This window comes from Natator depressus, chromosome 10 (assembly GCF_965152275.1).
Source record: "Natator depressus isolate rNatDep1 chromosome 10, rNatDep2.hap1, whole genome shotgun sequence".
NCBI classification, from domain to species: Eukaryota; Metazoa; Chordata; order Testudines; family Cheloniidae; genus Natator; species Natator depressus.
In genome coordinates, this window is record NC_134243.1 from 19,747,306 (window position 1) to 19,770,093 (window position 22,788).

Below are 22,788 nucleotides of genomic sequence, written 5' to 3' on the forward strand. Positions count from 1 at the left end.
ATTACAATGACAGATAGGTGCCTAAAAACCTTTGAGGATCTGGGTCTGAGTCCTTAGGGCCCAGTCCTACAAAGACTTAAACACTTGAGTTATTACAATTCCAATGGGATTGCACACATACTTAGAGTCTTTGGAGGACCAGGCCACTAGTGTAATTCTGGTGGCAGTTCGTGTTACTGTAGACGATTCAGATATTAATGGAACACTCAACAACCAAGATAACTATAACTGAGAGAAGTTAGCAAAATAATTTTGGAATCAGATCCTCAGCAGGTGTAAATGGGTGCTGTTATTTTGACATGAACAGAGCATCTCCTATGTACACCAGTTCAAGATCTGGCCTTCTGTTTTTTTCTGTTTGCTTACTTCATGCATTTGAAAGGATTTTATAGTATATAATCAGTTTATCTGTTTCACCTGTACGATGAGCTTTATCAACATCGACAGGTCTGGAGAAAAAAAATCTCCCAACAATTATTATTATTTTTAATTTCTGGACAAACTATTAAAGGATGTTATACCAGCACTGGAAGTTTCTAAAATTAGTGGATTTAAAAAACTTAAGTTGACAGTGCCCCTTAATTCTGCCCTTAAATTACTAAAAAATGTTTGTTGTTTTGGACTGGTTAAGAAAACAGGCTAAACACCACCTGACAATTATCCTGATCCTGCAAACACATATGCTTAACTTCAGCTAGTTAAGCACCTACGTTCATGTCTGCAAGATAGGGACCAATGTCCCAATATCCTGCTGATTTTTTTAATATTAATTAGTTACCATTTGTGCACTAATTTTAAGATTGTAAGAATAGCTTGTATGATTATTCAGACCTTAAAATAAAAAAAATTATGTCTTAAATGGCTCACATTTTGATGAGTTTTACAGTAGCTTCTCTGTAACAAGATTTAGATTTCAGACGATAAGCTATTAGAGCTATAGTCCAGTTCCAAAATAGCACAATGGGGTCCTGGATCAAAGACTGGGGCTCCTAAGCACTACTTCAATACAAATAATAAATAATAATAAAGGTTATTGTAATTACCGTGTTTGTAAGAAGACTATAAAAATGTGTCTGTTTTACAATTAGCAGAGAAGTGGAGATGATGACATCTATAAGACTGAGTTTATTTCTATTTTGCTGATGAATGAATATTGGTTTTGTTGTGCTAGGGTTACCTGCTAGATATTTTTACATTGAATTTCCCGTAAACTGGTGACATAGTATCTTCTTAATCCATTTTACCCATATAAGACCATACCAACTTCCTCAAAAGTGGTCTTAACTGTCCAGATTTTGTATACATATTCTTTAGAAGGCCAAAGACCAACAGTCTCTGTGAAATAGAAAATACCAAGTATTTTTTTAATGTCTGGATTAAGTGGGACTTTTCCAAATTGACACACCCTAATGGTGACCTAAATCCAACTTGACTGAACAGAGTTGCATGACTCAAGGTATGTCTGATTTGCTGAAGACCTTGAAGGAAAGTGCTGTAAAGTGAAACAAGCAAGATTTGTAAAACATAAGAATCCAGGGTAAGGCTGGGTAAGCCTTGTCTTTTGGGTTCACAAGCCATCTGAGGGAAAACTGATGTTCCAGATTCTTCAAGACGGATCATCTTGGGAAGAGGAAGTCATGATATTGTAACATTAAGGGTTTTTTATTTAACTGCTACAATTGAAAAACAAGTGGCATTTCAGTCTTTAAGTGTGGGCATAGCCATCTCAATATAAAAATGCTAAGATCAATATAAACACTTTTCTATCAATGTAACTGCACCGACATTAGGTGATTGCACCATTTAAATACTTTTTTTAAATAGTGATTTAGTTAAACCAGTGAAAACTGTGTGTAGATAAACCCTAATTTTCCCTCTCAGAGGTCAAATTGGGATGAAGTAAAGATGGGGGTGGTGGTGGTGGAAGTGCAGGGTCCTGGCCATAGGGACTGGGGAGGAAGGCTTTGACCCTTCCTTGGGGCAGGTGGGATGAGGTCCTGATGCTCTACTCAAACTCCTCCCACAATCCAACAGTTGAACAGCAAGCAGCAAATTAATTAGCAGTTTTGATATTTAAACTATTATCATTAAGTTTCAGAGTTTACACCCTATTGAAATGAAAGGGGGCTTGGAATTTTATTATTCAAAACCATTTATGACTCAATCATTTGCAATGCATTCTTTGCAACCATGAGGTCTAGGACTTTTTTTTTTTTTAGGAAAGCATAAATTCTAAAAGGAACTGATGGAGCCACGCCAGAAACACTGGTATGGTGGATGTGTAATAGCTCAGTTGAACACTGTACTAATTGCTCCTTTCCTGCAGTGCAGGAATATCCTCCCACTTCTTGTCCACTACTAATCCATCATTAAAACATGCGTTTCCCATGAATCTTTCCCAGGCTGATCTCTCCAGCACTATCCTGACCTTCCAGTCCCTGGGTTTTATTTCTATATCTGAGGCCTTTTTCTACATCAGTACAGTTACACCAATTGTTGGCAACCAACGGTTGAATGAAGGCTACTCCCTAGTGTAGACAAGACCTTAGTTCCCTTGTAACTACCCCAAGGCAGAGACTACTACGGTGTAGCCGTCTTGTAAAATGCTATGCACATTTACCGCTCCCTAATTACAATGATTTTCTGGTGTCCTTTCCTGGACTACGGTGTCATGAAAACTACAGTAGGAATGTGAATGAACTGGAGCTGCATCCTGGCTTGACTGACACCAGGTGCCTCCTGAGCATTTCCCGCCCTGGGGGGGGGGGGTAGAGTACCAGAGGGTGTAAGGGTGGAGAACTACCAAGTACCCCTGCTTCGAGGCCTGTTCCAGGTACTCCCCCATAAGCCAACCCCCAGTGTAGAGACGAAGAGGGGGGGGGAGTAAAAGGCGCCTATAAAAGACAAAGCCCCAAACAGCCTGACCGTCCCTATAAGAATCGGGACATCTGTTCCCCCTCGTAGGGCCCCTATTAGTGTCTAGTAGGATTGCTATAGGCTAGAGGGCTCTGTCTCCCCCTTTTTGTCGTGACGCAGTTGTGAGGCTGACGAGAGACGCAAGCCCTGATCCTGGGAGGGGGATTAAATGTCTGCCCCCTCCCCGACCCACTCCGGCTCCCCCCGCTCTAGCCTCGAAGGGGAGGGGGAGTGTTACGGCCGTCGCAGCTGGTTTACGACAGTGAGTTCATTTCCGGCACTGGGTGTTGCGCTTGGGGGCGGAAGCTGCGGAGAGGAGGGGGGAGCAAAACAAAGGGGGTGTGTGGGGCTGGGGGAGCCGGGATGTGAAGAGCGAGCGAGACAGAGGCGGCTGCGGCGGCGAGAGCGGCCCAGGTGACGGGGGAGGGGGAGTCGCGCTGGGACGCCGGGCCCGCTCCGGGTGGCGGGAGAGAGCCTGGGTGCGGAGTCAGGCTGGGGGCCTAGGCCTCAAAGGGATCGGGCCTCGGGCCTGGGGAAAGCCCAGCGGGAGGGTGGTGCGCAGTCCTGGGCTAGGAGGGGGCTGAGCACCGGCGGCTTCCCGTGTCTCCGGTTGCGGCCCCCTCCTAACCAAGCCCGGCGCTACTTGGCGTCGTTGGGGGAGCCTGCCTGTGTGGGAGCAACGGGGGTGCGGGGTCCTAGGGGCGGGAGGCTCTGACCCTTTCTCGGGTGGGGTAAGGTCCTGGCGCTGCCCTGGGCGGGGAGCAGGTCCCCGGAGTGCCGTGGGGGGGGGTCCTCTCTCGGTGGGGTTACTCTCTGCGCTCGCTTCCTGAGCCTCCAAATCCTGCGCCCCCGAGCTGCGACCCCTTTCCCTTAGGCGATTACCCACGTGGGTTTGAACGTGTGTTTTCATCCTTTGTCGCCTGGCCATGTGCCCGGGCGGGGCTCAGTGGGAGCCCATTTCCCAGACAAACCCTCGGCAGTTTTTCTGGATTGCGCTTCAAGAGGCGCTCAAATTAAACCAGGCTTTCGTTTGGATGTAAGCGTTTCCCTGTAGCGTGTGAACTAAAAGCGTGAGCCCAGAAGAGACACTGCCTCGAGAATCGCTATTAAATAAAGCAAAACAGAGGGGGGAAGGAAAAGTAAACACAAAAGAGTTTAAAAGAAATCAGACTTTTAAAATCCTTTTGTTTTAATAATTTTGAATGTTATAATAAGGGATCAATACGTTTATTTTAAAATTGTTTTTAAATCGAATGTCCTCTTAAAAGAAACCGGCCAAGGTTTCAAGATTTAATAAACGTGATCTAAGTTTGAAGAGGACAAATATCAGAGTACAGTTCAGAGTAGAGTTCATATAGTTTTATTGTCAAATTTGGATAGCTTTAACATGGAATAAAGGCCAGTTCACCTATTCAGGGCTAAACTTTCAAAAATGTAACTAAAGAGCAGAGGCAGCATGGTTTCTGCTGAATAGAATATATGGCTGTGAAGTCAGGAAGTTTGCATTTCTAATTATTAGCTCTTCTAATAATTTGCTGTGGGGTGTTGGACAAGTTGTTTAGCGTCTTTGTGACTGTGAAACAGCAGTAAGGTTTACATACCTCCATGTGTGCTGAGGATTAGTAAAAGAGCTTTCGTTAGGTAAAGCTCTGTATAAATCCTGAGTACTTAAATTGCACGGTTTGTATTCCTTCATTTTTTTCATTACATTGCACTCACTCTTTGTGCTCTCCCGTTGGACTTTCTGTCATGAAACTCTAGCTCCTGGATTGCAGACATAGCAATTAGAGCCCTGCAGCGGGACTGGGATGCCATAATAGTGGCAGTGGGTAAAATGTACTTTGTTGTGGGCAGAATTGGATAGGCCAAAAAAAATCCAGACTGCACTAATTTGCAGGCAAACACTAAACCTCTCGTCAGTTTGTCATAAATAGAATTTCAGCAGTGTAAAACAAGTTTTTCTTTTTTAAATAAAGGTTTTCATACTTTAAACGAGGGATAGAAAGAGAATTGATGCCTATTATAACAGGAGTTAAAGTATATTTTTACGTGGTTTAAGCAAGATTTGTTTTATTCTTTAAGTGGTAAAAATTGTTTCTGAATTCCATGTATATATAATTCTGTGTATATATAATGTGTACGTGTGTATGAATGTGTGTGTGTATATATATATACACGGAATTCAGAAGCAATTTTTACCACAAAGTATAATAACCAACCCCTTTTTCTTTTTGTTAAGTAGCATGCGGGAATCTGTCTCTCTTGTGGGATTTGCGGGATCTAAGATATTTTACAGCTGGGAGCCAGATAAAAATGCAAGAAACAATGCGGAATGTGTATTGTGGGACGGGAGTGGGATTTAAAAAAATAGTCCTGCGCAGGGCTCTAGTAGCAATATCTGTTGTTCACAGAGTGTTGCTAGATATCCGTTGCTTAACTGGTTTTGTGTATTTACAGAAGCCACCATGAATGGAAATGTTGCTTATGTTCACTTACCAGTGCTTCGGGTTCCCATTTTAAGATACAGGAGTAAGCTACAATAATAACTCATATTGTAGAAATAAGTCTAATCTGTGTCCAAACCATTTTATTAAGTTGAATGCAAATAGTGCAGATCTACTGACTTTTCAACTTTGCAGTTCATAATCAAGACAAAAGCATGGCTGTGTTACGTTTTAAAGTATTAATATTTAAAATATGCACAACTTTAACAGGTGGGAAGAATGAAAGAAAGGAGGGATAAAAGAATGTTGAACTATTCTGTATGGCTGTATGATGGAAGGAAACAGAACGGAGAATCTCTGCAGTAGATCATTTGGATGGGTTCAACGACAAGATAATGATGCTAAACCATGGCTCTGGAAATTCTCTAATTGCTTTTCTACCACTGAACAGACTTCGCCTTTCAGTGCAAAACCGGTAATTCTTTGGTATACTAAGAACATAACTGATACACTGGAACAGAGGAGTACACCAAATTGTCATATTATACCGGGGGGGGGGGGGGTTCCCGACTTCCACAGTTTATCGACTTATGCCCTGAATCATAAGATAGTCTTAAGTTTTTATATTAATTACTGGTTTCAGAGTAACAGCCGTGTTAGTCTGTATTCGTAAAAAGAAAAAAGAAAAGGAGTACTTGTGGCACCTTAGAGACTAACCAGTTTATTTGAGCATGAGCTTTCGTGAGCTACAGCTCACTGCATCCGATGAAGTGAGCTGTAGCTCACGAAAGCTCATGCTCAAATAAACTGGTTAGTCTCTAAGGTGCCACAAGTACTCCTTTTCTTTTTTCTTTATATTAATTACTATAACTGCAAGATGATCTTATAAATGTCTAACCCCCTAAAATAACATCAATTATCCAGCCACCATATAGATGTTCAATCTACCTGTCAGTAAAACACGGGGGAAATAGATGAGCCTGGTCCTGAACTTCCAACAAATTTGCCAAGATGGGAGAGTAAGTTCGAGGGTTGATGACACCCTATGGAAATGGCTGTTTGTTTGCAACAGAGGTGGAATCGCATGAAGGGGGCAGACTTGAGTACCCAGGTTACAAATCATCTAGGGCTCTGCGGGGGGGAGAAATTCCTCAAACTCCATTTAGATTTTAGAAACTAATCCTTTACAAATATTGCCAAGATATTTGCCTGAATAGTTGTAGTAGTGAGTTCTACAATATATGTGGCATGCAAGTGTATTCCCCTTTATCTATATTACATTCTTTTTTTAATCTTGCTCTTGTATTATGGGAAACAGTAAATAGGAATACCCAGCTGATCTTCTCGGAACCAATGGCTGCTAATTTTGATAATCTCTTGTAGAGCTCCTTACGTTATCCAGTCTTGGCTAACCTAAACATGTGATGTCAGCAGTTCTTACACAGTGTGTCTGTCCTTTATAATGCATCTTGCTATAGTGGCTTGGGGTTCAGAACTACTGTTCATCACCCAGCCTCCATAATATTAAGTATATCAAACATCAGTCTTGTTAATACCAGGGGCATTCAACATCTGTATGTTGAAAATTGCTGCTTTGTCTTGTGTTTGCGTTCATACTTTGTCTTCTATCTGTTTTTTGTCCTTTTAAGGTATTCATCTTTCACCTCATGGCTACCAGTCTTCTTTAATAGCCTTTTCAGAGGGACTTGATCCAAAGCCTAAGTAAATTCTATATGTTCCTGTTATCTTTATCAATTTTTTTGTTCTCTACTGTCCAGTCAGCTAGAATTTACCATTACAGAAGTGGTTGTATATCACTGTGACATTACTTGCCTGCTTTCTTTGCGATTTCAGAATATCTGTAATAATTGTCTTGTCTTCCTTCTCCACCTCCAACATAGTAGCTGACCTCAGCCACTATCTTTTTATCTCCAAGATTTTGGGGAAATATCAAAACTATACAACATTCATCCCATTAGTTTTGTGCATACAATTTATATACGAGTTGTATGGATTTCAGCACGTGCAGCTGGTGGAATGATGGTCCTCTTGATTGTTACAATTTCCTGGCTCCTGTCACTGTCAGAATTGTAACTGGTGTGTGTGTGTGTGTGTGTGTATATATGTATATATAATTTTTTTTAAACTATAAACCACTAGCTCATACATAAGAGTTACATTCAGGGGCATCTATATGGCTTTTTTTTCCAGAAAGATTACATGGAGAACAAGAAAACTGTTGTGGAATTGAAGGATGCTTCATCTCCTCTTCATGCTGGCTCTAAACTCTTTCCAGCAGTACCACTTCCTGATGTTCATTCTCTTCAGCAACAGCAAATACAGCTTTCACCTAGCCCCAAAGTAAGCTGCTGTGCTCATGGATCTGACTCCTCTTGTACTCCTAAGATGCATTGTGGTGGTGGTGGTGGTAGCTTGATTCATCCTGGCACAATATTAGACTCTCAAAGCACTGGGACAATTACTTGTCAAGTAGGGTCAGGGTTTGCTTGTCAGTCTGCATCTTCGCTCAAGAATGCTCCAGCTAGAAGCAGTTTGTCAGGCATTGCAAGTGACTTCCCCAGCATGTGCATAGAAAATAATGTATCTTCCTGTCAACATCTGCCATGTTGTGGAAAACTCCATTTCCAGTCCTGTCATGGTAGCGTGCACAAACTGCATCAATTTCCAGCCCTTCAGAGCTGCACATCTTCTGGCTATTTTCCCTGTTCCGAATTTACAAGTGGGGCTACAGGGCACTTGGAGGAGCATATTACACAGTCGGAGCTAACATCACGTGTATGCACCAACTCTTTGCACCTAAATGTGGCACCTTCGGTCTGTTTAAAGGGCTCTCACTACTGTAATGAATGTTTAAGCAAGGTTTGTACATTTCTTCTTAAAGTACTATATGTTGTAAATGCTTAAATAATGAACGTTAACTGGGAGACAAAATAGTTATGGTGGCCTATAGTTTGAATCATCTAGTTGATGTTAATACGTAGTTTAAGGGCCATGGTATCAGAAGCCTGCTCTTAATCTGAAGGTGGGAGATTCATGGAGGTAGCATTCAATTTCAGGAAGATAAAACGGGTTATCACACTATTGAAGTGTATCTGAGATTCTTTATTAATTGAATAGAATCTTTTCTAGTTCTGAAAGGAGCTGCTCACCTGTTCTGACAGCTCCAGATAAACCACTCCATTAGTAGTGATTCTATGAAGGATTACATGCAGATAATCTGTATGGAGCATGAGCAACTAATCAAGATAGATCCATCTCATGAGTTGGGAAAGTTGTTGTTTTTTTTTTTTTTTTTTTGAGCATTAAGGTCAGCCTTCCTAATCTATAATTTATTTTTATGCTTCAGTACCAATTTAGTACACTTAATTTAACTACCTTCAAATTTAAAATCAGTTTGCATTTCAACAAAAGATCAGAAGTGAAGTATAGTTAAATGTATTCTACGTCTTGTAATGCCAGGCATCATTGAAAATGTCATTTCGGTTTTCAAGTTTGGTCTGTTTTTAATGTAAAACTGTACATAGAAAATCACTTCACAGAACTAAACAATGAGGCTAAGATTTTAAAAAGGGATGAGTGATTTTTGGGTGCCTCCATGTTTGTATGCTCAATTTGAAATTTTTTAAAGGCGCCTGGGCATTTTGGTGGTTGTTTTTTTGCCAGAGGTTAGGTGATTAGCACTTTCCAAAAAGAATGCCCCTTTAATATGTTGAGAAGGACACTCAAAATCACTAGTCGCTTTTTGAAAGTTAGGTCTGAATACATAAGGGAAGAAAGTCTGTGAGATGAGCACACTTCATTCAATCAGTTAATATTACTATGGATTAGTTTCCAGATTAACATCTGTACTCCCAGTCCATTGGAAGGTTGTTTTTTCATTGACATGAAGAGTAAAAATAATACAAAATGTTCTAGCTTAAATTAATGCTTAATATTGTACATTAAACTAATTGGTGTTTTTGAAAAAAATTGCTCCAACAGCCAACCAGAAATAGCTTAATTGATGCTGCTAAAATCTGGCCAAATATTCCCCCTCCTAGTACGCAGACGGCACCCATATCTATCCCAATGTGTAATGGCTGCGGAACCAAAGGAACAGGAAAAGAGACAAGTTTATTACTGGCAAGTAGCCTGGGCAAATCACCACAAAAATATGGTAAGATACATTTATTTGATTTAATGGATGCACTTCTTAAAATACCATTGAAAGTTAAAAGGTTATCTTAAAAACTGCATGTGTCTCTGAAGATATTTCTTATGAAAAAGACTAAATGGAAAAAAAATTTTTTGTTCATTTGACAGTTCTGTGTATTTCCTGTTTCTACTGTATAGTTAGTTTTTCCATATTGTTTGTGTGGACCTTTTGCATAGCAGTATAAGCAAAGAAAACTTTGGGGGGGGGGTGTCTTTCTTTTTAAGGAAAACGTAATTGTGAAACATTGGCGTGTATTTAGATTAGGTGTAATACCAGAAACTTACCTTAACCTACTTTTCCAAAATGGACGATGTACCAGGTTGATGATACCTCTTTAATACTTGAAATGCTCATATATTTTTGTAAAATTTTAATATTTGTGCTTCTGGTATAGTTACTATAGTTATAGTGCAAATTTTTAAAAGACTATTGACAATTGTATAAAATGATTGATGATATTTGTACAATGGTATGCTAAATATGTTCTCCAGCTCCATTTGACAGTTTGCAATTTAGGTGTTATGACAAATCTTATTCTGGTAGTGCTGTTGTCTTCCTGTACGGACTTGAGAGACTTAGGCCTGGCCTACACCGAAAACTAATGTCAACATAGCTTCATTGCTCAGGGGTATGAAAAAATAAAAATGCCCTGACTGATGTGGCTAAACAGGCCAAACCCCCAGTGTAAATGCTATTATGTCAACAGAAGAGTGTTTCGTCATTCAGGGAAGTGGTGTTCCTCCTGCGCTGACAGAAAACCCCCTTCCATCGGTGTAGGCTGGGTCTCTGCTACAGGGTTATGCTAGCATAGCTATAGCAAAATAGTTATGCCAGTATAGTCTCTGTAGCATGGATTTTCCCCAGTCTTTTGGTTACCAGTAGGAGTGCTGAGTGGCAAGCTGACAGTCCAACTCTCAGTTCTTGTCTGTTTGTGCTCAGCTTGTGAGAAGCTGTGTCATTTCAGCTTGGGAAGCAAATAGCTGTAGCCATTTTAGGCTTTTTATCCAGTTTTATGGTTTTTCCAAGATATGATTTCTGACAAATCCGTGGAAGAATAATTCATCAGACATCGTAACCAAAAGTCCACCAGAAAAGATGATGTTTGCATGTTATCTGGCACTTATTCTTTTCTGTCAGTTGTATGTTCACTTCTTTGGACATTCCAATCGCTGACCATCTGTACGGAGTCCCTTTAATTTATCATCCATTGCCTTTCGTTTCTGTTTATTGTAGGTTAGGGAATGTATGTAAACATGATTCAGCTTTTCCTGTGGCCATTCTGTAAGAGCAGAAACTTGTCTTTGTCCCTCCTACTCCATAGCAAATTCCAAGCCTCACATCTGTTCTTCAGTTTAGTTTGTTCGCCTATAGGAGAACCTTGCATTTACTGCGTAGTTCCTTGGTTCTTGATAACCACTTATCCCAGAGTTGGCATTCCGATCCAGATTTCTTTGTTTTGGATGCTTTCTCTGACACAACATTTTAAACCATACGGTTTAAATATTTCTTTTCCAGTACGAATTCAGTATTCATTATGAACTTTTAACTGTGTGGTGTTACTTCAGATAGTCTACATGGCTATTTCTAGCGCTGTAGCATGAGCCCAAGTTGTAGACCTGGGCTGAGACTTACTGCTATGGGTTATTTTGCTATGTAGACATACCCCAAATGTCTTTTTTAAATGAAGAAGAATCCTTACATATCAGAGAACTACAACCTTGGAGGTGTTCAGATGTGATCAGTTTCCTAGCTGTATTTCTTTGATTGTCTTCCCATGCCTGTAGTTCTTTAACATCTGAAACGTCCCATCTTTTATATGTTTGTCCTTTATGCTTATAACTAGCGAAGTGTCATATAGTCTCAGCATTTCCCAATTTAACGTAAAGGCTGTTTTGTTAAATTTCTACAGGGTCTCCAGAAGTTGCAATAACAGGCCAGGTGCTGGAGAACTTGCCCCCAATTGGAGTCTTTTGGGATATTGAAAATTGCTCTGTTCCCACTGGCCGTTCAGCTGTAGCAGTTGTACAACGAATTCGTGAAAAGTTTTTTAAAGGTCACAGGGAGGCAGAATTCATCTGTGTATGTGACATTAGTAAAGAAAATAAAGAAGTTATTCAGGAGCTGAACAACTGCCAGGTATGAAAATGTTGTAATCTATTCGCTGTATAAAAAAATAATGCAGATCATCTTTAATGAACAGAAGCAAGTCTTTTTTTTTAATTAAAACAGTTTCACTGGGGAAGATAGAAGTTATAATTTTAGCTGAATTTATACATGCATTAATTTTCTTAAGAAAAAATAGACATGACGGCTATCTCCTCAAATGGGGTGGGTGTGTGTGTGTGTGGTTGTTTGTTCCACAGGTAATGAAGTGCATCTTAAACAATCTTTTGTTTTTGGGAGAATCTTTGTTTCATTTGGTAATTTAAGAAACATTTCTAGCACAGTTCACAGAATTTGCAGCTAAATCACCAACTCAGATGACAGTTCAACCCACAAGGCAACTGAAACTTGTCGCTGATATGAACCTTTCCTAAATGGAGGGTGCACTGGGTGGAAGGGACATTGGAGCACAGTTAGTGTTTTTTGGGACTCCTTTACTCCACATTTCCACACTTTCAAACACTTTTTAAGAAGCTTTCCCTTAAAATTATGTGGCATTCTAATCTCTTTGGTTTAATTTTTTAAACATTAATACTTTTGTAAGGTTTTTCTCTGAATTAGTATACACAATCACCATCTTTAGTACTTTTGTAATGTTTGGGCATTCAAAAATTCTGTGTTTTGGCTGGCAACTAGCCTGCTTAGATTGGGTTAGATGATGTGATAGGGAGTGCCAGACTTCTGTCATTGGGTTTTTTAAGTGGAGGGAATGGGTTATAATTAAGACCCTGCCAAATTCATGGCCGTGAAAAATGCATCACAGACCATGAAATCTGGCTATAATGGTGGTGGGTGGGGTGGTCATGGCATTGCCACATTTACTTCTGTGCTGCCTTCAGAGCTGGGCAGCTGGAGAGCGGCAGCTGCTGGCTGTGCCCCCAGCTCTGAAGGCGGCAGCACTGTCAGCAGAAGTGAGGGTGGCATGGTATGGGGGCAGGGGGTTGTCCGTTTGCAGGGGCAAGGCTGACCTTACGGGTGGGCAATCACCCGGGGTGAGGTGATCGGCGCGACACCATGGACAGCTCAGTGTCTGTGCGCGCGCGCGCACACAGAGCCCAAGGCCCCTTTAGCCCTTAAGTTCTGGGTTATTTCCAAGGGTCAGTTCCCTTTATCCGTTACCAGTTTGTGTGAAATGTTAACCCTTCAAGGCTTACCTTATGAATACTAAACAATCTTCAGTAATAACTTCGTTTACCTAGCAAAAGTTTTGATCACTAATACAATATGCTGAAGTTTAAATATTTCACACTTCAGTTGCATTTTAGCATTAAGTTTCAGTAAATCTTGTCCACTCATCTTGGAACATATTGAGTAGACACTTAAGCCGACTAAATGTCTGTTTTCTTTTAATGCAAGTCCCTTATGTATGTTGTGTTGGGAAAAAGAAGGGGGAAGCCCCATTTCACAGGTAGACTTATGCTTTGTTAAAATGGTCAAAAATATGTAAGTGGTTTTTTGGGGGGTTTTTTGGTTTTTATTGTATCTCTCTTTTGGTTTTTATGAGAACAGTAGTTCAATTCTCCTCCTTTTTTGATTATTGGCGCTGTATATTCAGGAAGGCTGACACTTATCAATTGCTTTTGTGTTTTCAAAAATGTGTATCCATCAGTCCTTCTGACAAGTTGTTTTTGTTCACTGCACTGCTGATAGTTTAGCAACTGGTGTATGTTTTCTCTTCAGATAAATAAGTTGAAAATAACAGCTGCACACAATCATTTATCAATAATTCCCATGCATAACTATTTTACAGTTTTTAACTTCAGGTATTCAAAGCAAGGTGTAAAGAGTTTCCCTCTTCATAAACAACCCTCTTACTGTATCTCAATAAAATATAGATGCAATACTGAACTATGGTTTGTTCTGAATAAACTAATTTATATATCTGTAGTAAAACAGTCTTGTTTGCTGTATTATAATTTCCTCAGTTATACATTTAAGTGCATGTACCTTCTTTTTTCTCTTTAAAGGTAGAGTTAGATGTGCCAAGGTAAACTAGTTAGGTCTGCTTATTTCAACAGGAATCTCTTAGGAATTTTTAACCACTTTGAAGTTCTTATAACTTCTCTAACTTTTTTTTTTCTCCCAGGAAACCTTTGTTCTAGTTCATAGCTTTTGTATACTGTATACTCTATATCATTATCTATACAGTGTGCATTAACTCCTTAAAATACATGGAACTATGCAATTTTTTCAGTGGCTAATCCCTATTATGTGTTTTTAAAAAAACCTGTCAGATTTGTTACCAGTTAATGCAGTCTTCACATTCAGTTCTTTTCTGCAATTCTGCAGGTGACTGTTGCTCACATCAATGCCACAGCAAAGAATGCAGCTGATGACAAGCTCAGACAGAGTCTTAGAAGGTTTGCTGATACACACACTGCACCTGCTACTGTGGTCCTTGTATCAAGTAAGAATATTAATCACATTGAAGAACACAGTGAAAGGTTTTATGTAAGATGTAGGGAACAGAATCTTGTTGAGAATTTCCAGTCAAACTTTCAGACATTACACTGAGTGTTCTTTCCCCCAAGTTGTTTAGAATCCATGCTATTTTAAGCAAAGTGCTCAAGTGAGAATTCATGATGAGTTCCAGTGATGCTGGTAGAACAGTAAACTTAACTATGAGAAAATGAATATTACTGTTTAGTGCTTCTGTTAAACCAGCATGGAAACTTATTTGCCACATCACATTGACTATCATAGACTGCTCTTAATAATAATGGTGTTAGCCAGTAGGAGGCTTAAGTGCCAACTTCAGATAAATTTTGTTATATTGAGTACTTGTCTCTATGAAAACTCTCTAAACTTTCAGAGTAGCAGCCGTGTTAGTCTGTATTCACAAAAAGAAAAGGAGTACTTGTGGCACCTTTAGAGACTAACCAATTTATTTGAGCATAAGCTTTCGTGAGCTACAGAGTGAGCTGTAGCTCACGAAAGCTTATGCTCAAATAAATTGGTTAGTGTTTAAGGTGCCACAAGTACTCCTTTTCTCTAAACTTTGAGCATAATGAATGCAGATATGTTTAATGCTTCACTATTACAGGAGAATAATACAATATACACACTTAAATTTACAGTCACAAGTATTTAATGAACTGTGTGATATGTACTGGATTGGGTTTCACTTAAGGCTATAATATTCCATTTTAAGCAAAAACAAATGTTACAGAAACATACAGTACCAGTTTAACTCCTCCCGATTAAATTTTTAATGCTACTATTTGAAAATAAAACCTTGATTCCTAAATTTCTTAAATACTAACTGCTGATTAAATCTCTGCCATGAATGTTTATTGCCATTGCTATTCTTTCCCTGGAAGGTTTTTTTTGTTGTTGATTTGGTGACAGAGCTTTTTAAAGTAGTCTTTTTAACCACTAATAATTGCCGGGGGTGTGTGTGTGTGTGTGTGTGTCTCTGTTTCAGCTGATGTAAACTTTGCTTTGGAACTCAGTGACCTGAGACACCGGCATGGTTTCCAGATAATCTTGGTACATAAGAACCAAGCTTCTGAAGCACTCTTGCATCATGCTCATGAGCTTATCAGATTTGAAGAATTTATTTCAGACTTGCCACCAAGGTTACCATTGAAAATGCCAGTAAGTGACTTTTTTTGTTGTTGTAGAAAATATGAAGTAGATATTGACCTTTATTTCCCTGATTGTGGGAGAAGTAAGTGAATATCAGGACACTTCTCAGCAGAACTGCTATTTCTCACAAGGCTGTAACTTTTTGGAATTGGTCTTAATTTCAACTGAATACCTGAGCACTAATCCCTAATCATTAAATGACCAATATCTATTTTTATCAATGACTTATCTAAAGCTTAAGATTTATTAAAATGAAACAATAAAAGCAGAAAAAAAGTAGCAGTCCGGTTAAAATCCTCATTGTTTACCTAATGAAATGTGCATTTTGTATAAAAGTTTGTTAAACTCAGACATTTGTTAAACTCAAACACTGTTTCTCTTTCAGTGCTAAAAGCAAGCTGTGTCGGAATGCACTTGTATTTTAAGACAGTCTTTCTGTGCTTTTGTGGTGTAAACAAAAGATAAGAAATGTGCCGTAACAACTTATTTACTCTAGGCTGCCTTGATTTTTCTACCTCGTGAATGTGATGTCACTATTTTAAAGAAAAGGCCCCTTTCAGGGAAGATTTCATATAAATTAAAGAATCTCTTTAACATCAGGAAAGCTGATGATCTGGTTCACATCGTGGCTGGTATATTTGGTGAAAATTCTTTCAAGTTAGGCTGGATGGTTCTTCCTTTGAGAATTCTCCCCTCTCTTCTTGCCCCTTGAAAATCAGCCCCTTTGCAATGCAATTTCATCCTTCCAGTCTCACTTGGAAGGGTTATGAAACACTCGTGGAAGAGTTAAAATTAGTTTGAAAGTATTCCTGCTGGAAAGGAGTACTGATCTAGAAAACGATGATAGCTGTCTTGTTTTTCTTATCTACCCACCTCTTTGTTTGTAACATGTTCAGTGAGCAGCCTGTTGGCCTCATCCTCCGTCTGCTGGGCTGGGTACAGTGAAATTGTAATAAGGCTGATGGCAGTGGAGGCTGAACTCATTAGATGGCTTGGCATGGAAGGAGCTGTGCAGGTTTGGACTGTTTTTCCACCACAGTTTAACCACCAGCTCTTCCATAAGTTTCTAAATGTAGCTACATACATAAAAATGTCTGTTTCCTGAGTCACTCAGATCTTAATAAGGGTGAAGGTATCATCTGAGAATGGGTGGGAAAGCAGTTATTTTCTTAGTTTTGCATATTTGCACTTCTTGAGTAGGTTTTTACCACTATGGGTAATCTTGTGGTATTGAAGCAGCAATTCCCAATTTCATTCCAACACATCCCTCTGTATTTATCTCAACTTTTTTATACCTGTTCCTCAATTCTGTGATTGCTATTTCTTCCATTCTCTCCTCTTTCTATCATTGCAGTACCCATAATTTTCTGAATGCTCCAGCTAATGGGATGACTGCTATTCTGTGATGGGGTGTATCAGGCATTTGCTGACCTCTGCCAGAGGCCCCACTGTCTTGGCACACCCAACTATAAGAAGGTGCCCTGCTGGAAGGCAAGAGCTGCAAGTTCAGAGTTTCAGTGGATGTCTAGAGAGGCTTCCCATGATCAGCTGCATGCAGAACTAGTGAGAGTTGGTCCTTCGGTACCTAGAAGGGCCAGGAGCAGGCAGAGACCTATTGATGCCCAGCAGGCCAGATAGAAAAGGGCTGGCTGATTGTATTGGGGCCAATGCTGGGTGAAGCCAGCACAGGGAAAGAATACCTGTAACACCATGTCCTGGAGGTTGTCTTGTGGCAAGTGCACACTACAGAATAAAATCCTCTGAGGCAATGTTGCTCAACCCATAGTGTGATCCTCAGGTGGATTGTGATTTGGGCACTAATTGGTTCACAGCCTACAGTTTGGAGAGGGGGTCAAAATCTCTTGGCTGCTAGGACCCAGTGAGAGCAGGGCATGGAGGGAATGCCTCCTGCTGCTACTGCTCCCCTCCTATCCACAAACCCAGTACCTGTGGAGCTGACTCCACAGGCTTCAGAGTGGGCAGAACGGCAGAGAAGAGAAGCAAAACCCCACCTACCTGGTAGCCAGTACTCCTCCAGCCCTGATATCTGTGCCCTGGTACACTACTTTGTTCTGCAGCACCCAAACGCTTCCAGTGTTTCTTTCCATAATGCAAATTCCATAATCCTGTGCGTTCAGAAATGCCTCTATGTTATGATGGGTCATGAGACTTTTCACCGATTTTTGGGTTGCAAACACAAAGGATGAGAACCACTGTTCCAGGGCAGTGATTGACGATTCGTACTGTACTAATCAACCAGTATGAGTCTTAATAGCTGCTTCTTCTCCTATCCTTCAATTATATGGGAGTTGAAGGCTTGAGACTTCTTGAACCTGGATCTCCCAACTGAGTTAAATCTTGAATAACTAATCCTATTACTTCTATGATTGAATTTTGGAACAGTAGAAAATAACCTAAAAAGTAGTATCTGATATTTTAGATCTTGGCTTATTAAATATTTCAGTTCTTACATGACAAAGTCCTTACATGACCTGCTTAACCAAATAAAATCTGTTTTGTTTTTTTCCCAACAGTCATGCCATACACTGTTATATGTTTACAACCTGCCAACAAACAGAGACAGCAAAAGTGTCAGCAACAGACTCAGGCGTTTATCAGATAACTGTGGAGGGAAGGTGATGAGCATTTCTGGCAGCAGTGCAATTCTCCGCTTTTCAAACCAAGAAAGTGCTGAACGTGCTCATAAGCGAATGGAAAATGAAGATGTGTTTGGCAACAGGATTATTGTGTCTTTTACCCCCAAAAACAAGGAACTCAATGAAACAAAAAATTCAAACTCTGTTGGAGCTGAAAAGGTGAAGTCTCCAAAAAAAGTGAACAAGAACCCAAAACTGTGCCTCCTCAGCAAAGATTCAAATGATCAGTCTTCCAATGCCAAAACCACTGTGGGAAAGGGATTGCAGACACATGGATCTGCTACAAAACCCACAAATGTTAAAACATTACAGGTACCACCATTCTTCTCTGTCCTGCTGTGTTCTGCTCGTGTTTCCAGATTTGCCCCATTCCCCTCCTTTTATCTTTACCTCCCTGTGCTAGCATGACTTTAATCAGTGGAGGAAGATGGGCGGTGCTTTCTCAAAAGGAGTATAGAGTTTCACTTTCTGCCTTCTCCTCACATCCATATCCAGGTCTGAGCGCTAACAACTTTTACTAACCAGGGATCCAAGTCTGGTTCTTGTCCTCTATATGTGTCCTCTATAAGTGTGCACAGAACTTAATACAAATTGCAGTGAAAATCTGTACCTCAATATACTGTTCTTCCTAGTTTATTTCTAAAAAACATAATGCACCTGGCTCCTTCTAGGAAGTCATGTCTTGAGTTTAATTTTACTTTACATTTAATAAAGATGGAAGATTTATGAAGAAAAGGAATAGTAACTTTTTAGTGGCTGATCTACCTTTGTGTTTTACTCATTTTAAGGAGCTGTGCCGCCTTGAATCAAAGACCATCATAAAAATTGAAAACCAGCAAGACCAGTTAAGAGAGCAAACTCTTTCTCCACAAAACTCTAATGCAGCAAATCTTGTGTGCTTGGCAACCAAAAACACAGGAATAGGAGAATTGACCTATAAATGCAGTCAGAAGTATGTTAAGGAAACAATTATGTTTTTAAAGTTAATTCATGTAGTGAAATTGAGCTATTCGATGATGATGATTTATTTTTTTTAAACAGAAAAGACACGCCCGCTTCTAGAAGCATTACCAACTCTCCTATAGAGAAAACAGATAAAGATGCAGTTGTATTCCAGGTCAGCTACCCATCTGCTTTCAGTAAACTGACAGCATCAAGACAGCTCAGTCCTCTGCTCATGTCTCAGAGCTGTTGGTCATCCCGGTAAGTATCCGTATGATGTAGCATCATCTCCTATCTGGGAGATGGAGTCTGGGGTTGGTGTTAGGCTATTTCCAATGTATAAGTAAACAGTTTCATATATCTGTGTGTGGACTTGAGTACAAGAGATATTTCTGTTTAACATTTACAGGTTGTGGCATTGCTCAACCTTAGATAAGGATGCTAATCTGGTAATACTGTGGTAGCAGCTAACAGGACTGAATTTAAAAACAAGACTGGAGAGACTACCTTTTTAATTAAACTTATTTTGCGTCAGCTGCTCCCTGTAATCCTTATCTCCTTGGGCAGGGGGGTGTGGCAGAGCTCACAGTATTTCAGAAGCATTCAATTTCTTAAACATTTTGGGGCCTAAACTTGCAAAAGTATTTAGGTGCCTCGTGGGATTTTCAGCATCCTCACAGACACCTAAATATCTTTGAAACTCTGGTCCTTTGCTACTGATAGATTGTTTGAACAAGTGTGACTCACTCAACACACAGTAGAAAATACATTTTATGGACAAAAATTTGTATCCAACCCCAAACCTTATGCTGTCCATGTTGATCAGTCTTGAGACAGATTTTAGAGTTTTTCCAGGATTGTCTTTGAGATTCTAATCCTTTCCCTGTTTCCAGCAAGTTTACAGTGTCTGTGTTTAGTAATGTAAACTAAATGCATATGTACCAAAACCAAAATGTATTGAGATTTGCAAATTTATTTACTTAACCCATGCTTAGAATTTTTTTATTTGCACTTTTAACATACATATATCAACAGAGAGACAATTGTATAATTATCATATTTATTGAATAACACTAAAATGTATTTGTTTTAATTAGGAGTATGTCTCCAAACCTCTCAAACAGATCATCTCCACTTGCCTTTAATATGGTAAATCACACCAGTGGTACAGACTGTCCCGATCCCTTTGCAAATGGTGCAGATATTCAGATCAGCAATATAGACTACAGATTGTCCAGAAAGGACCTGCAGCAAATTCTGCAAGAAATCTTCTCTAGATATGGCAAGGTAAAGGATAAAATCCCTTTGAGTTCTGTTTTCCCTTTCCACAAGCCTGTGTGCCCTACTTTTGAGGTACAGAATACAGCTATCTAATGATACCTTAAAATATTGGCACTCAGAACTTGGTATTTCCTGTTACCATGCCATAATATATCTTACCTTAACTCTTTCTTTTGTGTATAGTTTTATAGGTCTGCGCACTAAAGGCTTTGTATGTAAAACTCTAAATGGAGCTCATGCTTTTGCTTCATTGGGAGAATAGAATTTTGAAAATGTACATCCAGGGTCACTGGAAGAGTTAAATTAATGCTTTGAGCTATCCCATGTGTTTAGATAGCTCAAAGCATTAATTTAAATAAATAAATTTTAAAAAACCCTGAAAACTTTGGTTCCTCATGTCCGCTTCAAAATTTTAAAATATACAGTCTAAATATTGAGGTGAAATTTTGAATCACTATAAAAATGACTCGAAATAAAAGGTAGATGTTACTTCACTGTCAATTCTAGAAAATAAAACTTCAGGGAGAGGCCATTTCTGTGACTTCCACTTAATAACATCTTTAAAAGAAGCTATGGTAGTTACATAAAATAATTTGACACTTCTCAAGTCTACTTTTCTATATCTAAAGATGACAATTGACTCAGGTTAATCTTTTGTGATAAATTTGTATGTTCATTTTTTTTCTTTCAGGTAAAGAGTGTGGAGCTCAGTCCTCATACGGATTATCAGTTGAAGGCTATAGTTCAAATGGAAAATCTACAAGAAGCAATCAGTGCTGTCAACAACCTTCACAGATACAAAATTGGCAGCAAAAGGATCCAGGTCTCCCTAGCTACAGGAGCTGCTAATAAATCTCTGTCTCAGCTTAGGTAAAAAGCAGCCTAGACAATTGTTAGATTATGTGTACTGGCTAAGGATTGTTCCTGTAGCTGTCAAACTAAAAATACTAAGTGAAAGAAAACTGGAAACAATATAAGCAAAACATAGCTTGTGCCAGCTGATTACAGTTCATTAGCAGATGTAACATTTAGATAAGATGAAAAAAGTCTCTTATTGTATTATGTGGGTCAACACTACCTAAATTTAAGCAGTCTAGAAACTCCAAATGAAGTCTGAAGGTACCAGATCTTCATGTAGAAGCATCCTTCTCCTGGGATAACTTCCTTAGCTGCACCTTTATCACCCAAGTCACAGAGAAAAATTAATTATGTTCACTTCTTAAAGTAAATGGTATTCAGAAACTTTCGGATATGCTTATTCTGTTAGTATAGGCAATTGACGTTAAATCTCACAGATCCTTTTCAGTCATTTAACTTTTTTGACTATCAGTAAACCTAGGTTTTATACTTGTATACAACTCAGATTTACTGCAAAGAATAATGACAGGTTTCAGAGTTGCAGCCGTGTTAGTCTGTATTCGCAAAAGGAAAGGAGTACTTGTGGCACCTTAGAGACTAACAAATTTATTTGAGCATAAGCTTTCGTGAGCTACAGCTCACTTCACAAAAGCTTATGCTCAAATAAATTGGTTAGTCTCTAAGGTGCCACAAGTAATTTATTTGAGCATAAGCTTTTGTGAAGTGAGCTGTAGCTCACGAAAGCTTATGCTCAAATAAATTTGTTAGTCTCTAAGGTGCCACAAGTATTCCTTTTCTTTAGCAAAGAATAAAGATGCCAAAAACTTTTTGTTTTTCAAGGAAAAGTTGTATGAGGAGAGTCCTCTCTTCCACCGCATTTAATTATGTGACTAAGTTCACATGTCTAAGAAACAAACACCTGAATATGGTTTTGTTGTGGGTTTTTTGTGTCTTTTTAAGATACAGCCCTTCATTTTATTTATGGACGATTATAGACCTAGAAGGTTGAGAGGATTCTAATAGAAGAGGAAGTATACTTCTTCAGTCTTGCATCATATACTTTTTATGCTGAAAGAAATCATTGGAAGGGAAAATATTTATTTTGTCACACACACAGAGCTTTGGTTTAAGGAAAAATGGTGCTCATTATTCCTTGAAATTTTGGGGAGAGGGTTAATTTTTCTAGCAAACCAGTTTTTGTTATCACATATAGTTGACCATTTTATTAATTCTCATTATTCCATTGTCCTATCCTTAGTTTCTTCCTGGCCAAGCCATCTCTTAATATGGTCAAGATTTAATCCAAATTGATAACTTTTAATGATGTAGACTTAGTATTACTTTGCATAAATATCTGCTGCTTGCCTTACATGCAAGATTTTCGATAACTCCTTTAGAAAAGTCTCCTAGATGATGGAACTAGAGGGCAGGAGTCTAATACTTGTAGTTATATCCTTCTCTGAAGTGCGTTGACCTCCATGGCGTTGCCTGGATATAACAGAATTTGTACCACAATCTCCTTATGCCTAATATCCAAACGTATTATTCACAGATGTAATTTAAGTGCTTCCTAATTCCTGCCTCTAAGTTGTGTTCCATCATTTTCAGCTGTCAAGAATGGCAGTGGGTTCTGCTCATTTAAATACTTTTTCTTGATTTGAGATCATAGTAGACTGAAGAGTCCTAGCGTTCAATATTCATTTTTCCATGTGAGGGGTTTAAA

The 22,788-nt window shown here is 39.2% G+C and overlaps 1 protein-coding gene across 4 annotated transcripts in view; it reads left to right on the forward strand.

The window, feature by feature from the left end:
- Positions 1–3,030: 3,030 nt before the first annotated feature.
- Positions 3,031–22,788, forward strand: part of MARF1 (meiosis regulator and mRNA stability factor 1) — a 35,684-nt gene continuing 15,926 nt past the window's right edge. Inside the window, exons 1-12 of one of the 4 annotated variants that reach the window (XM_074965403.1) lie at positions 3,031–3,178; positions 5,631–5,835; positions 7,572–8,240; positions 9,363–9,537; positions 11,486–11,712; positions 14,029–14,146; positions 15,164–15,336; positions 17,862–18,296; positions 18,773–18,936; positions 19,026–19,187; positions 20,024–20,213; positions 20,899–21,077. In XM_074965403.1, coding sequence (XP_074821504.1) covers positions 5,689–5,835; positions 7,572–8,240; positions 9,363–9,537; positions 11,486–11,712; positions 14,029–14,146; positions 15,164–15,336; positions 17,862–18,296; positions 18,773–18,936; positions 19,026–19,187; positions 20,024–20,213; positions 20,899–21,077 — 2,639 coding nt within the window. In that variant the 5' untranslated portion in view covers positions 3,031–3,178; positions 5,631–5,688. Of the gene's footprint in view, positions 3,179–3,250; positions 3,331–5,630; positions 5,836–7,009; positions 7,083–7,571; positions 8,241–9,362; positions 9,538–11,485; positions 11,713–14,028; positions 14,147–15,163; positions 15,337–17,861; positions 18,297–18,772; positions 18,937–19,025; positions 19,188–20,023; positions 20,214–20,898; positions 21,078–22,788 lie in introns of those variants that run through there. The other 3 variants (XM_074965402.1, XM_074965405.1, XM_074965404.1) reach the window with 3 other exon arrangements.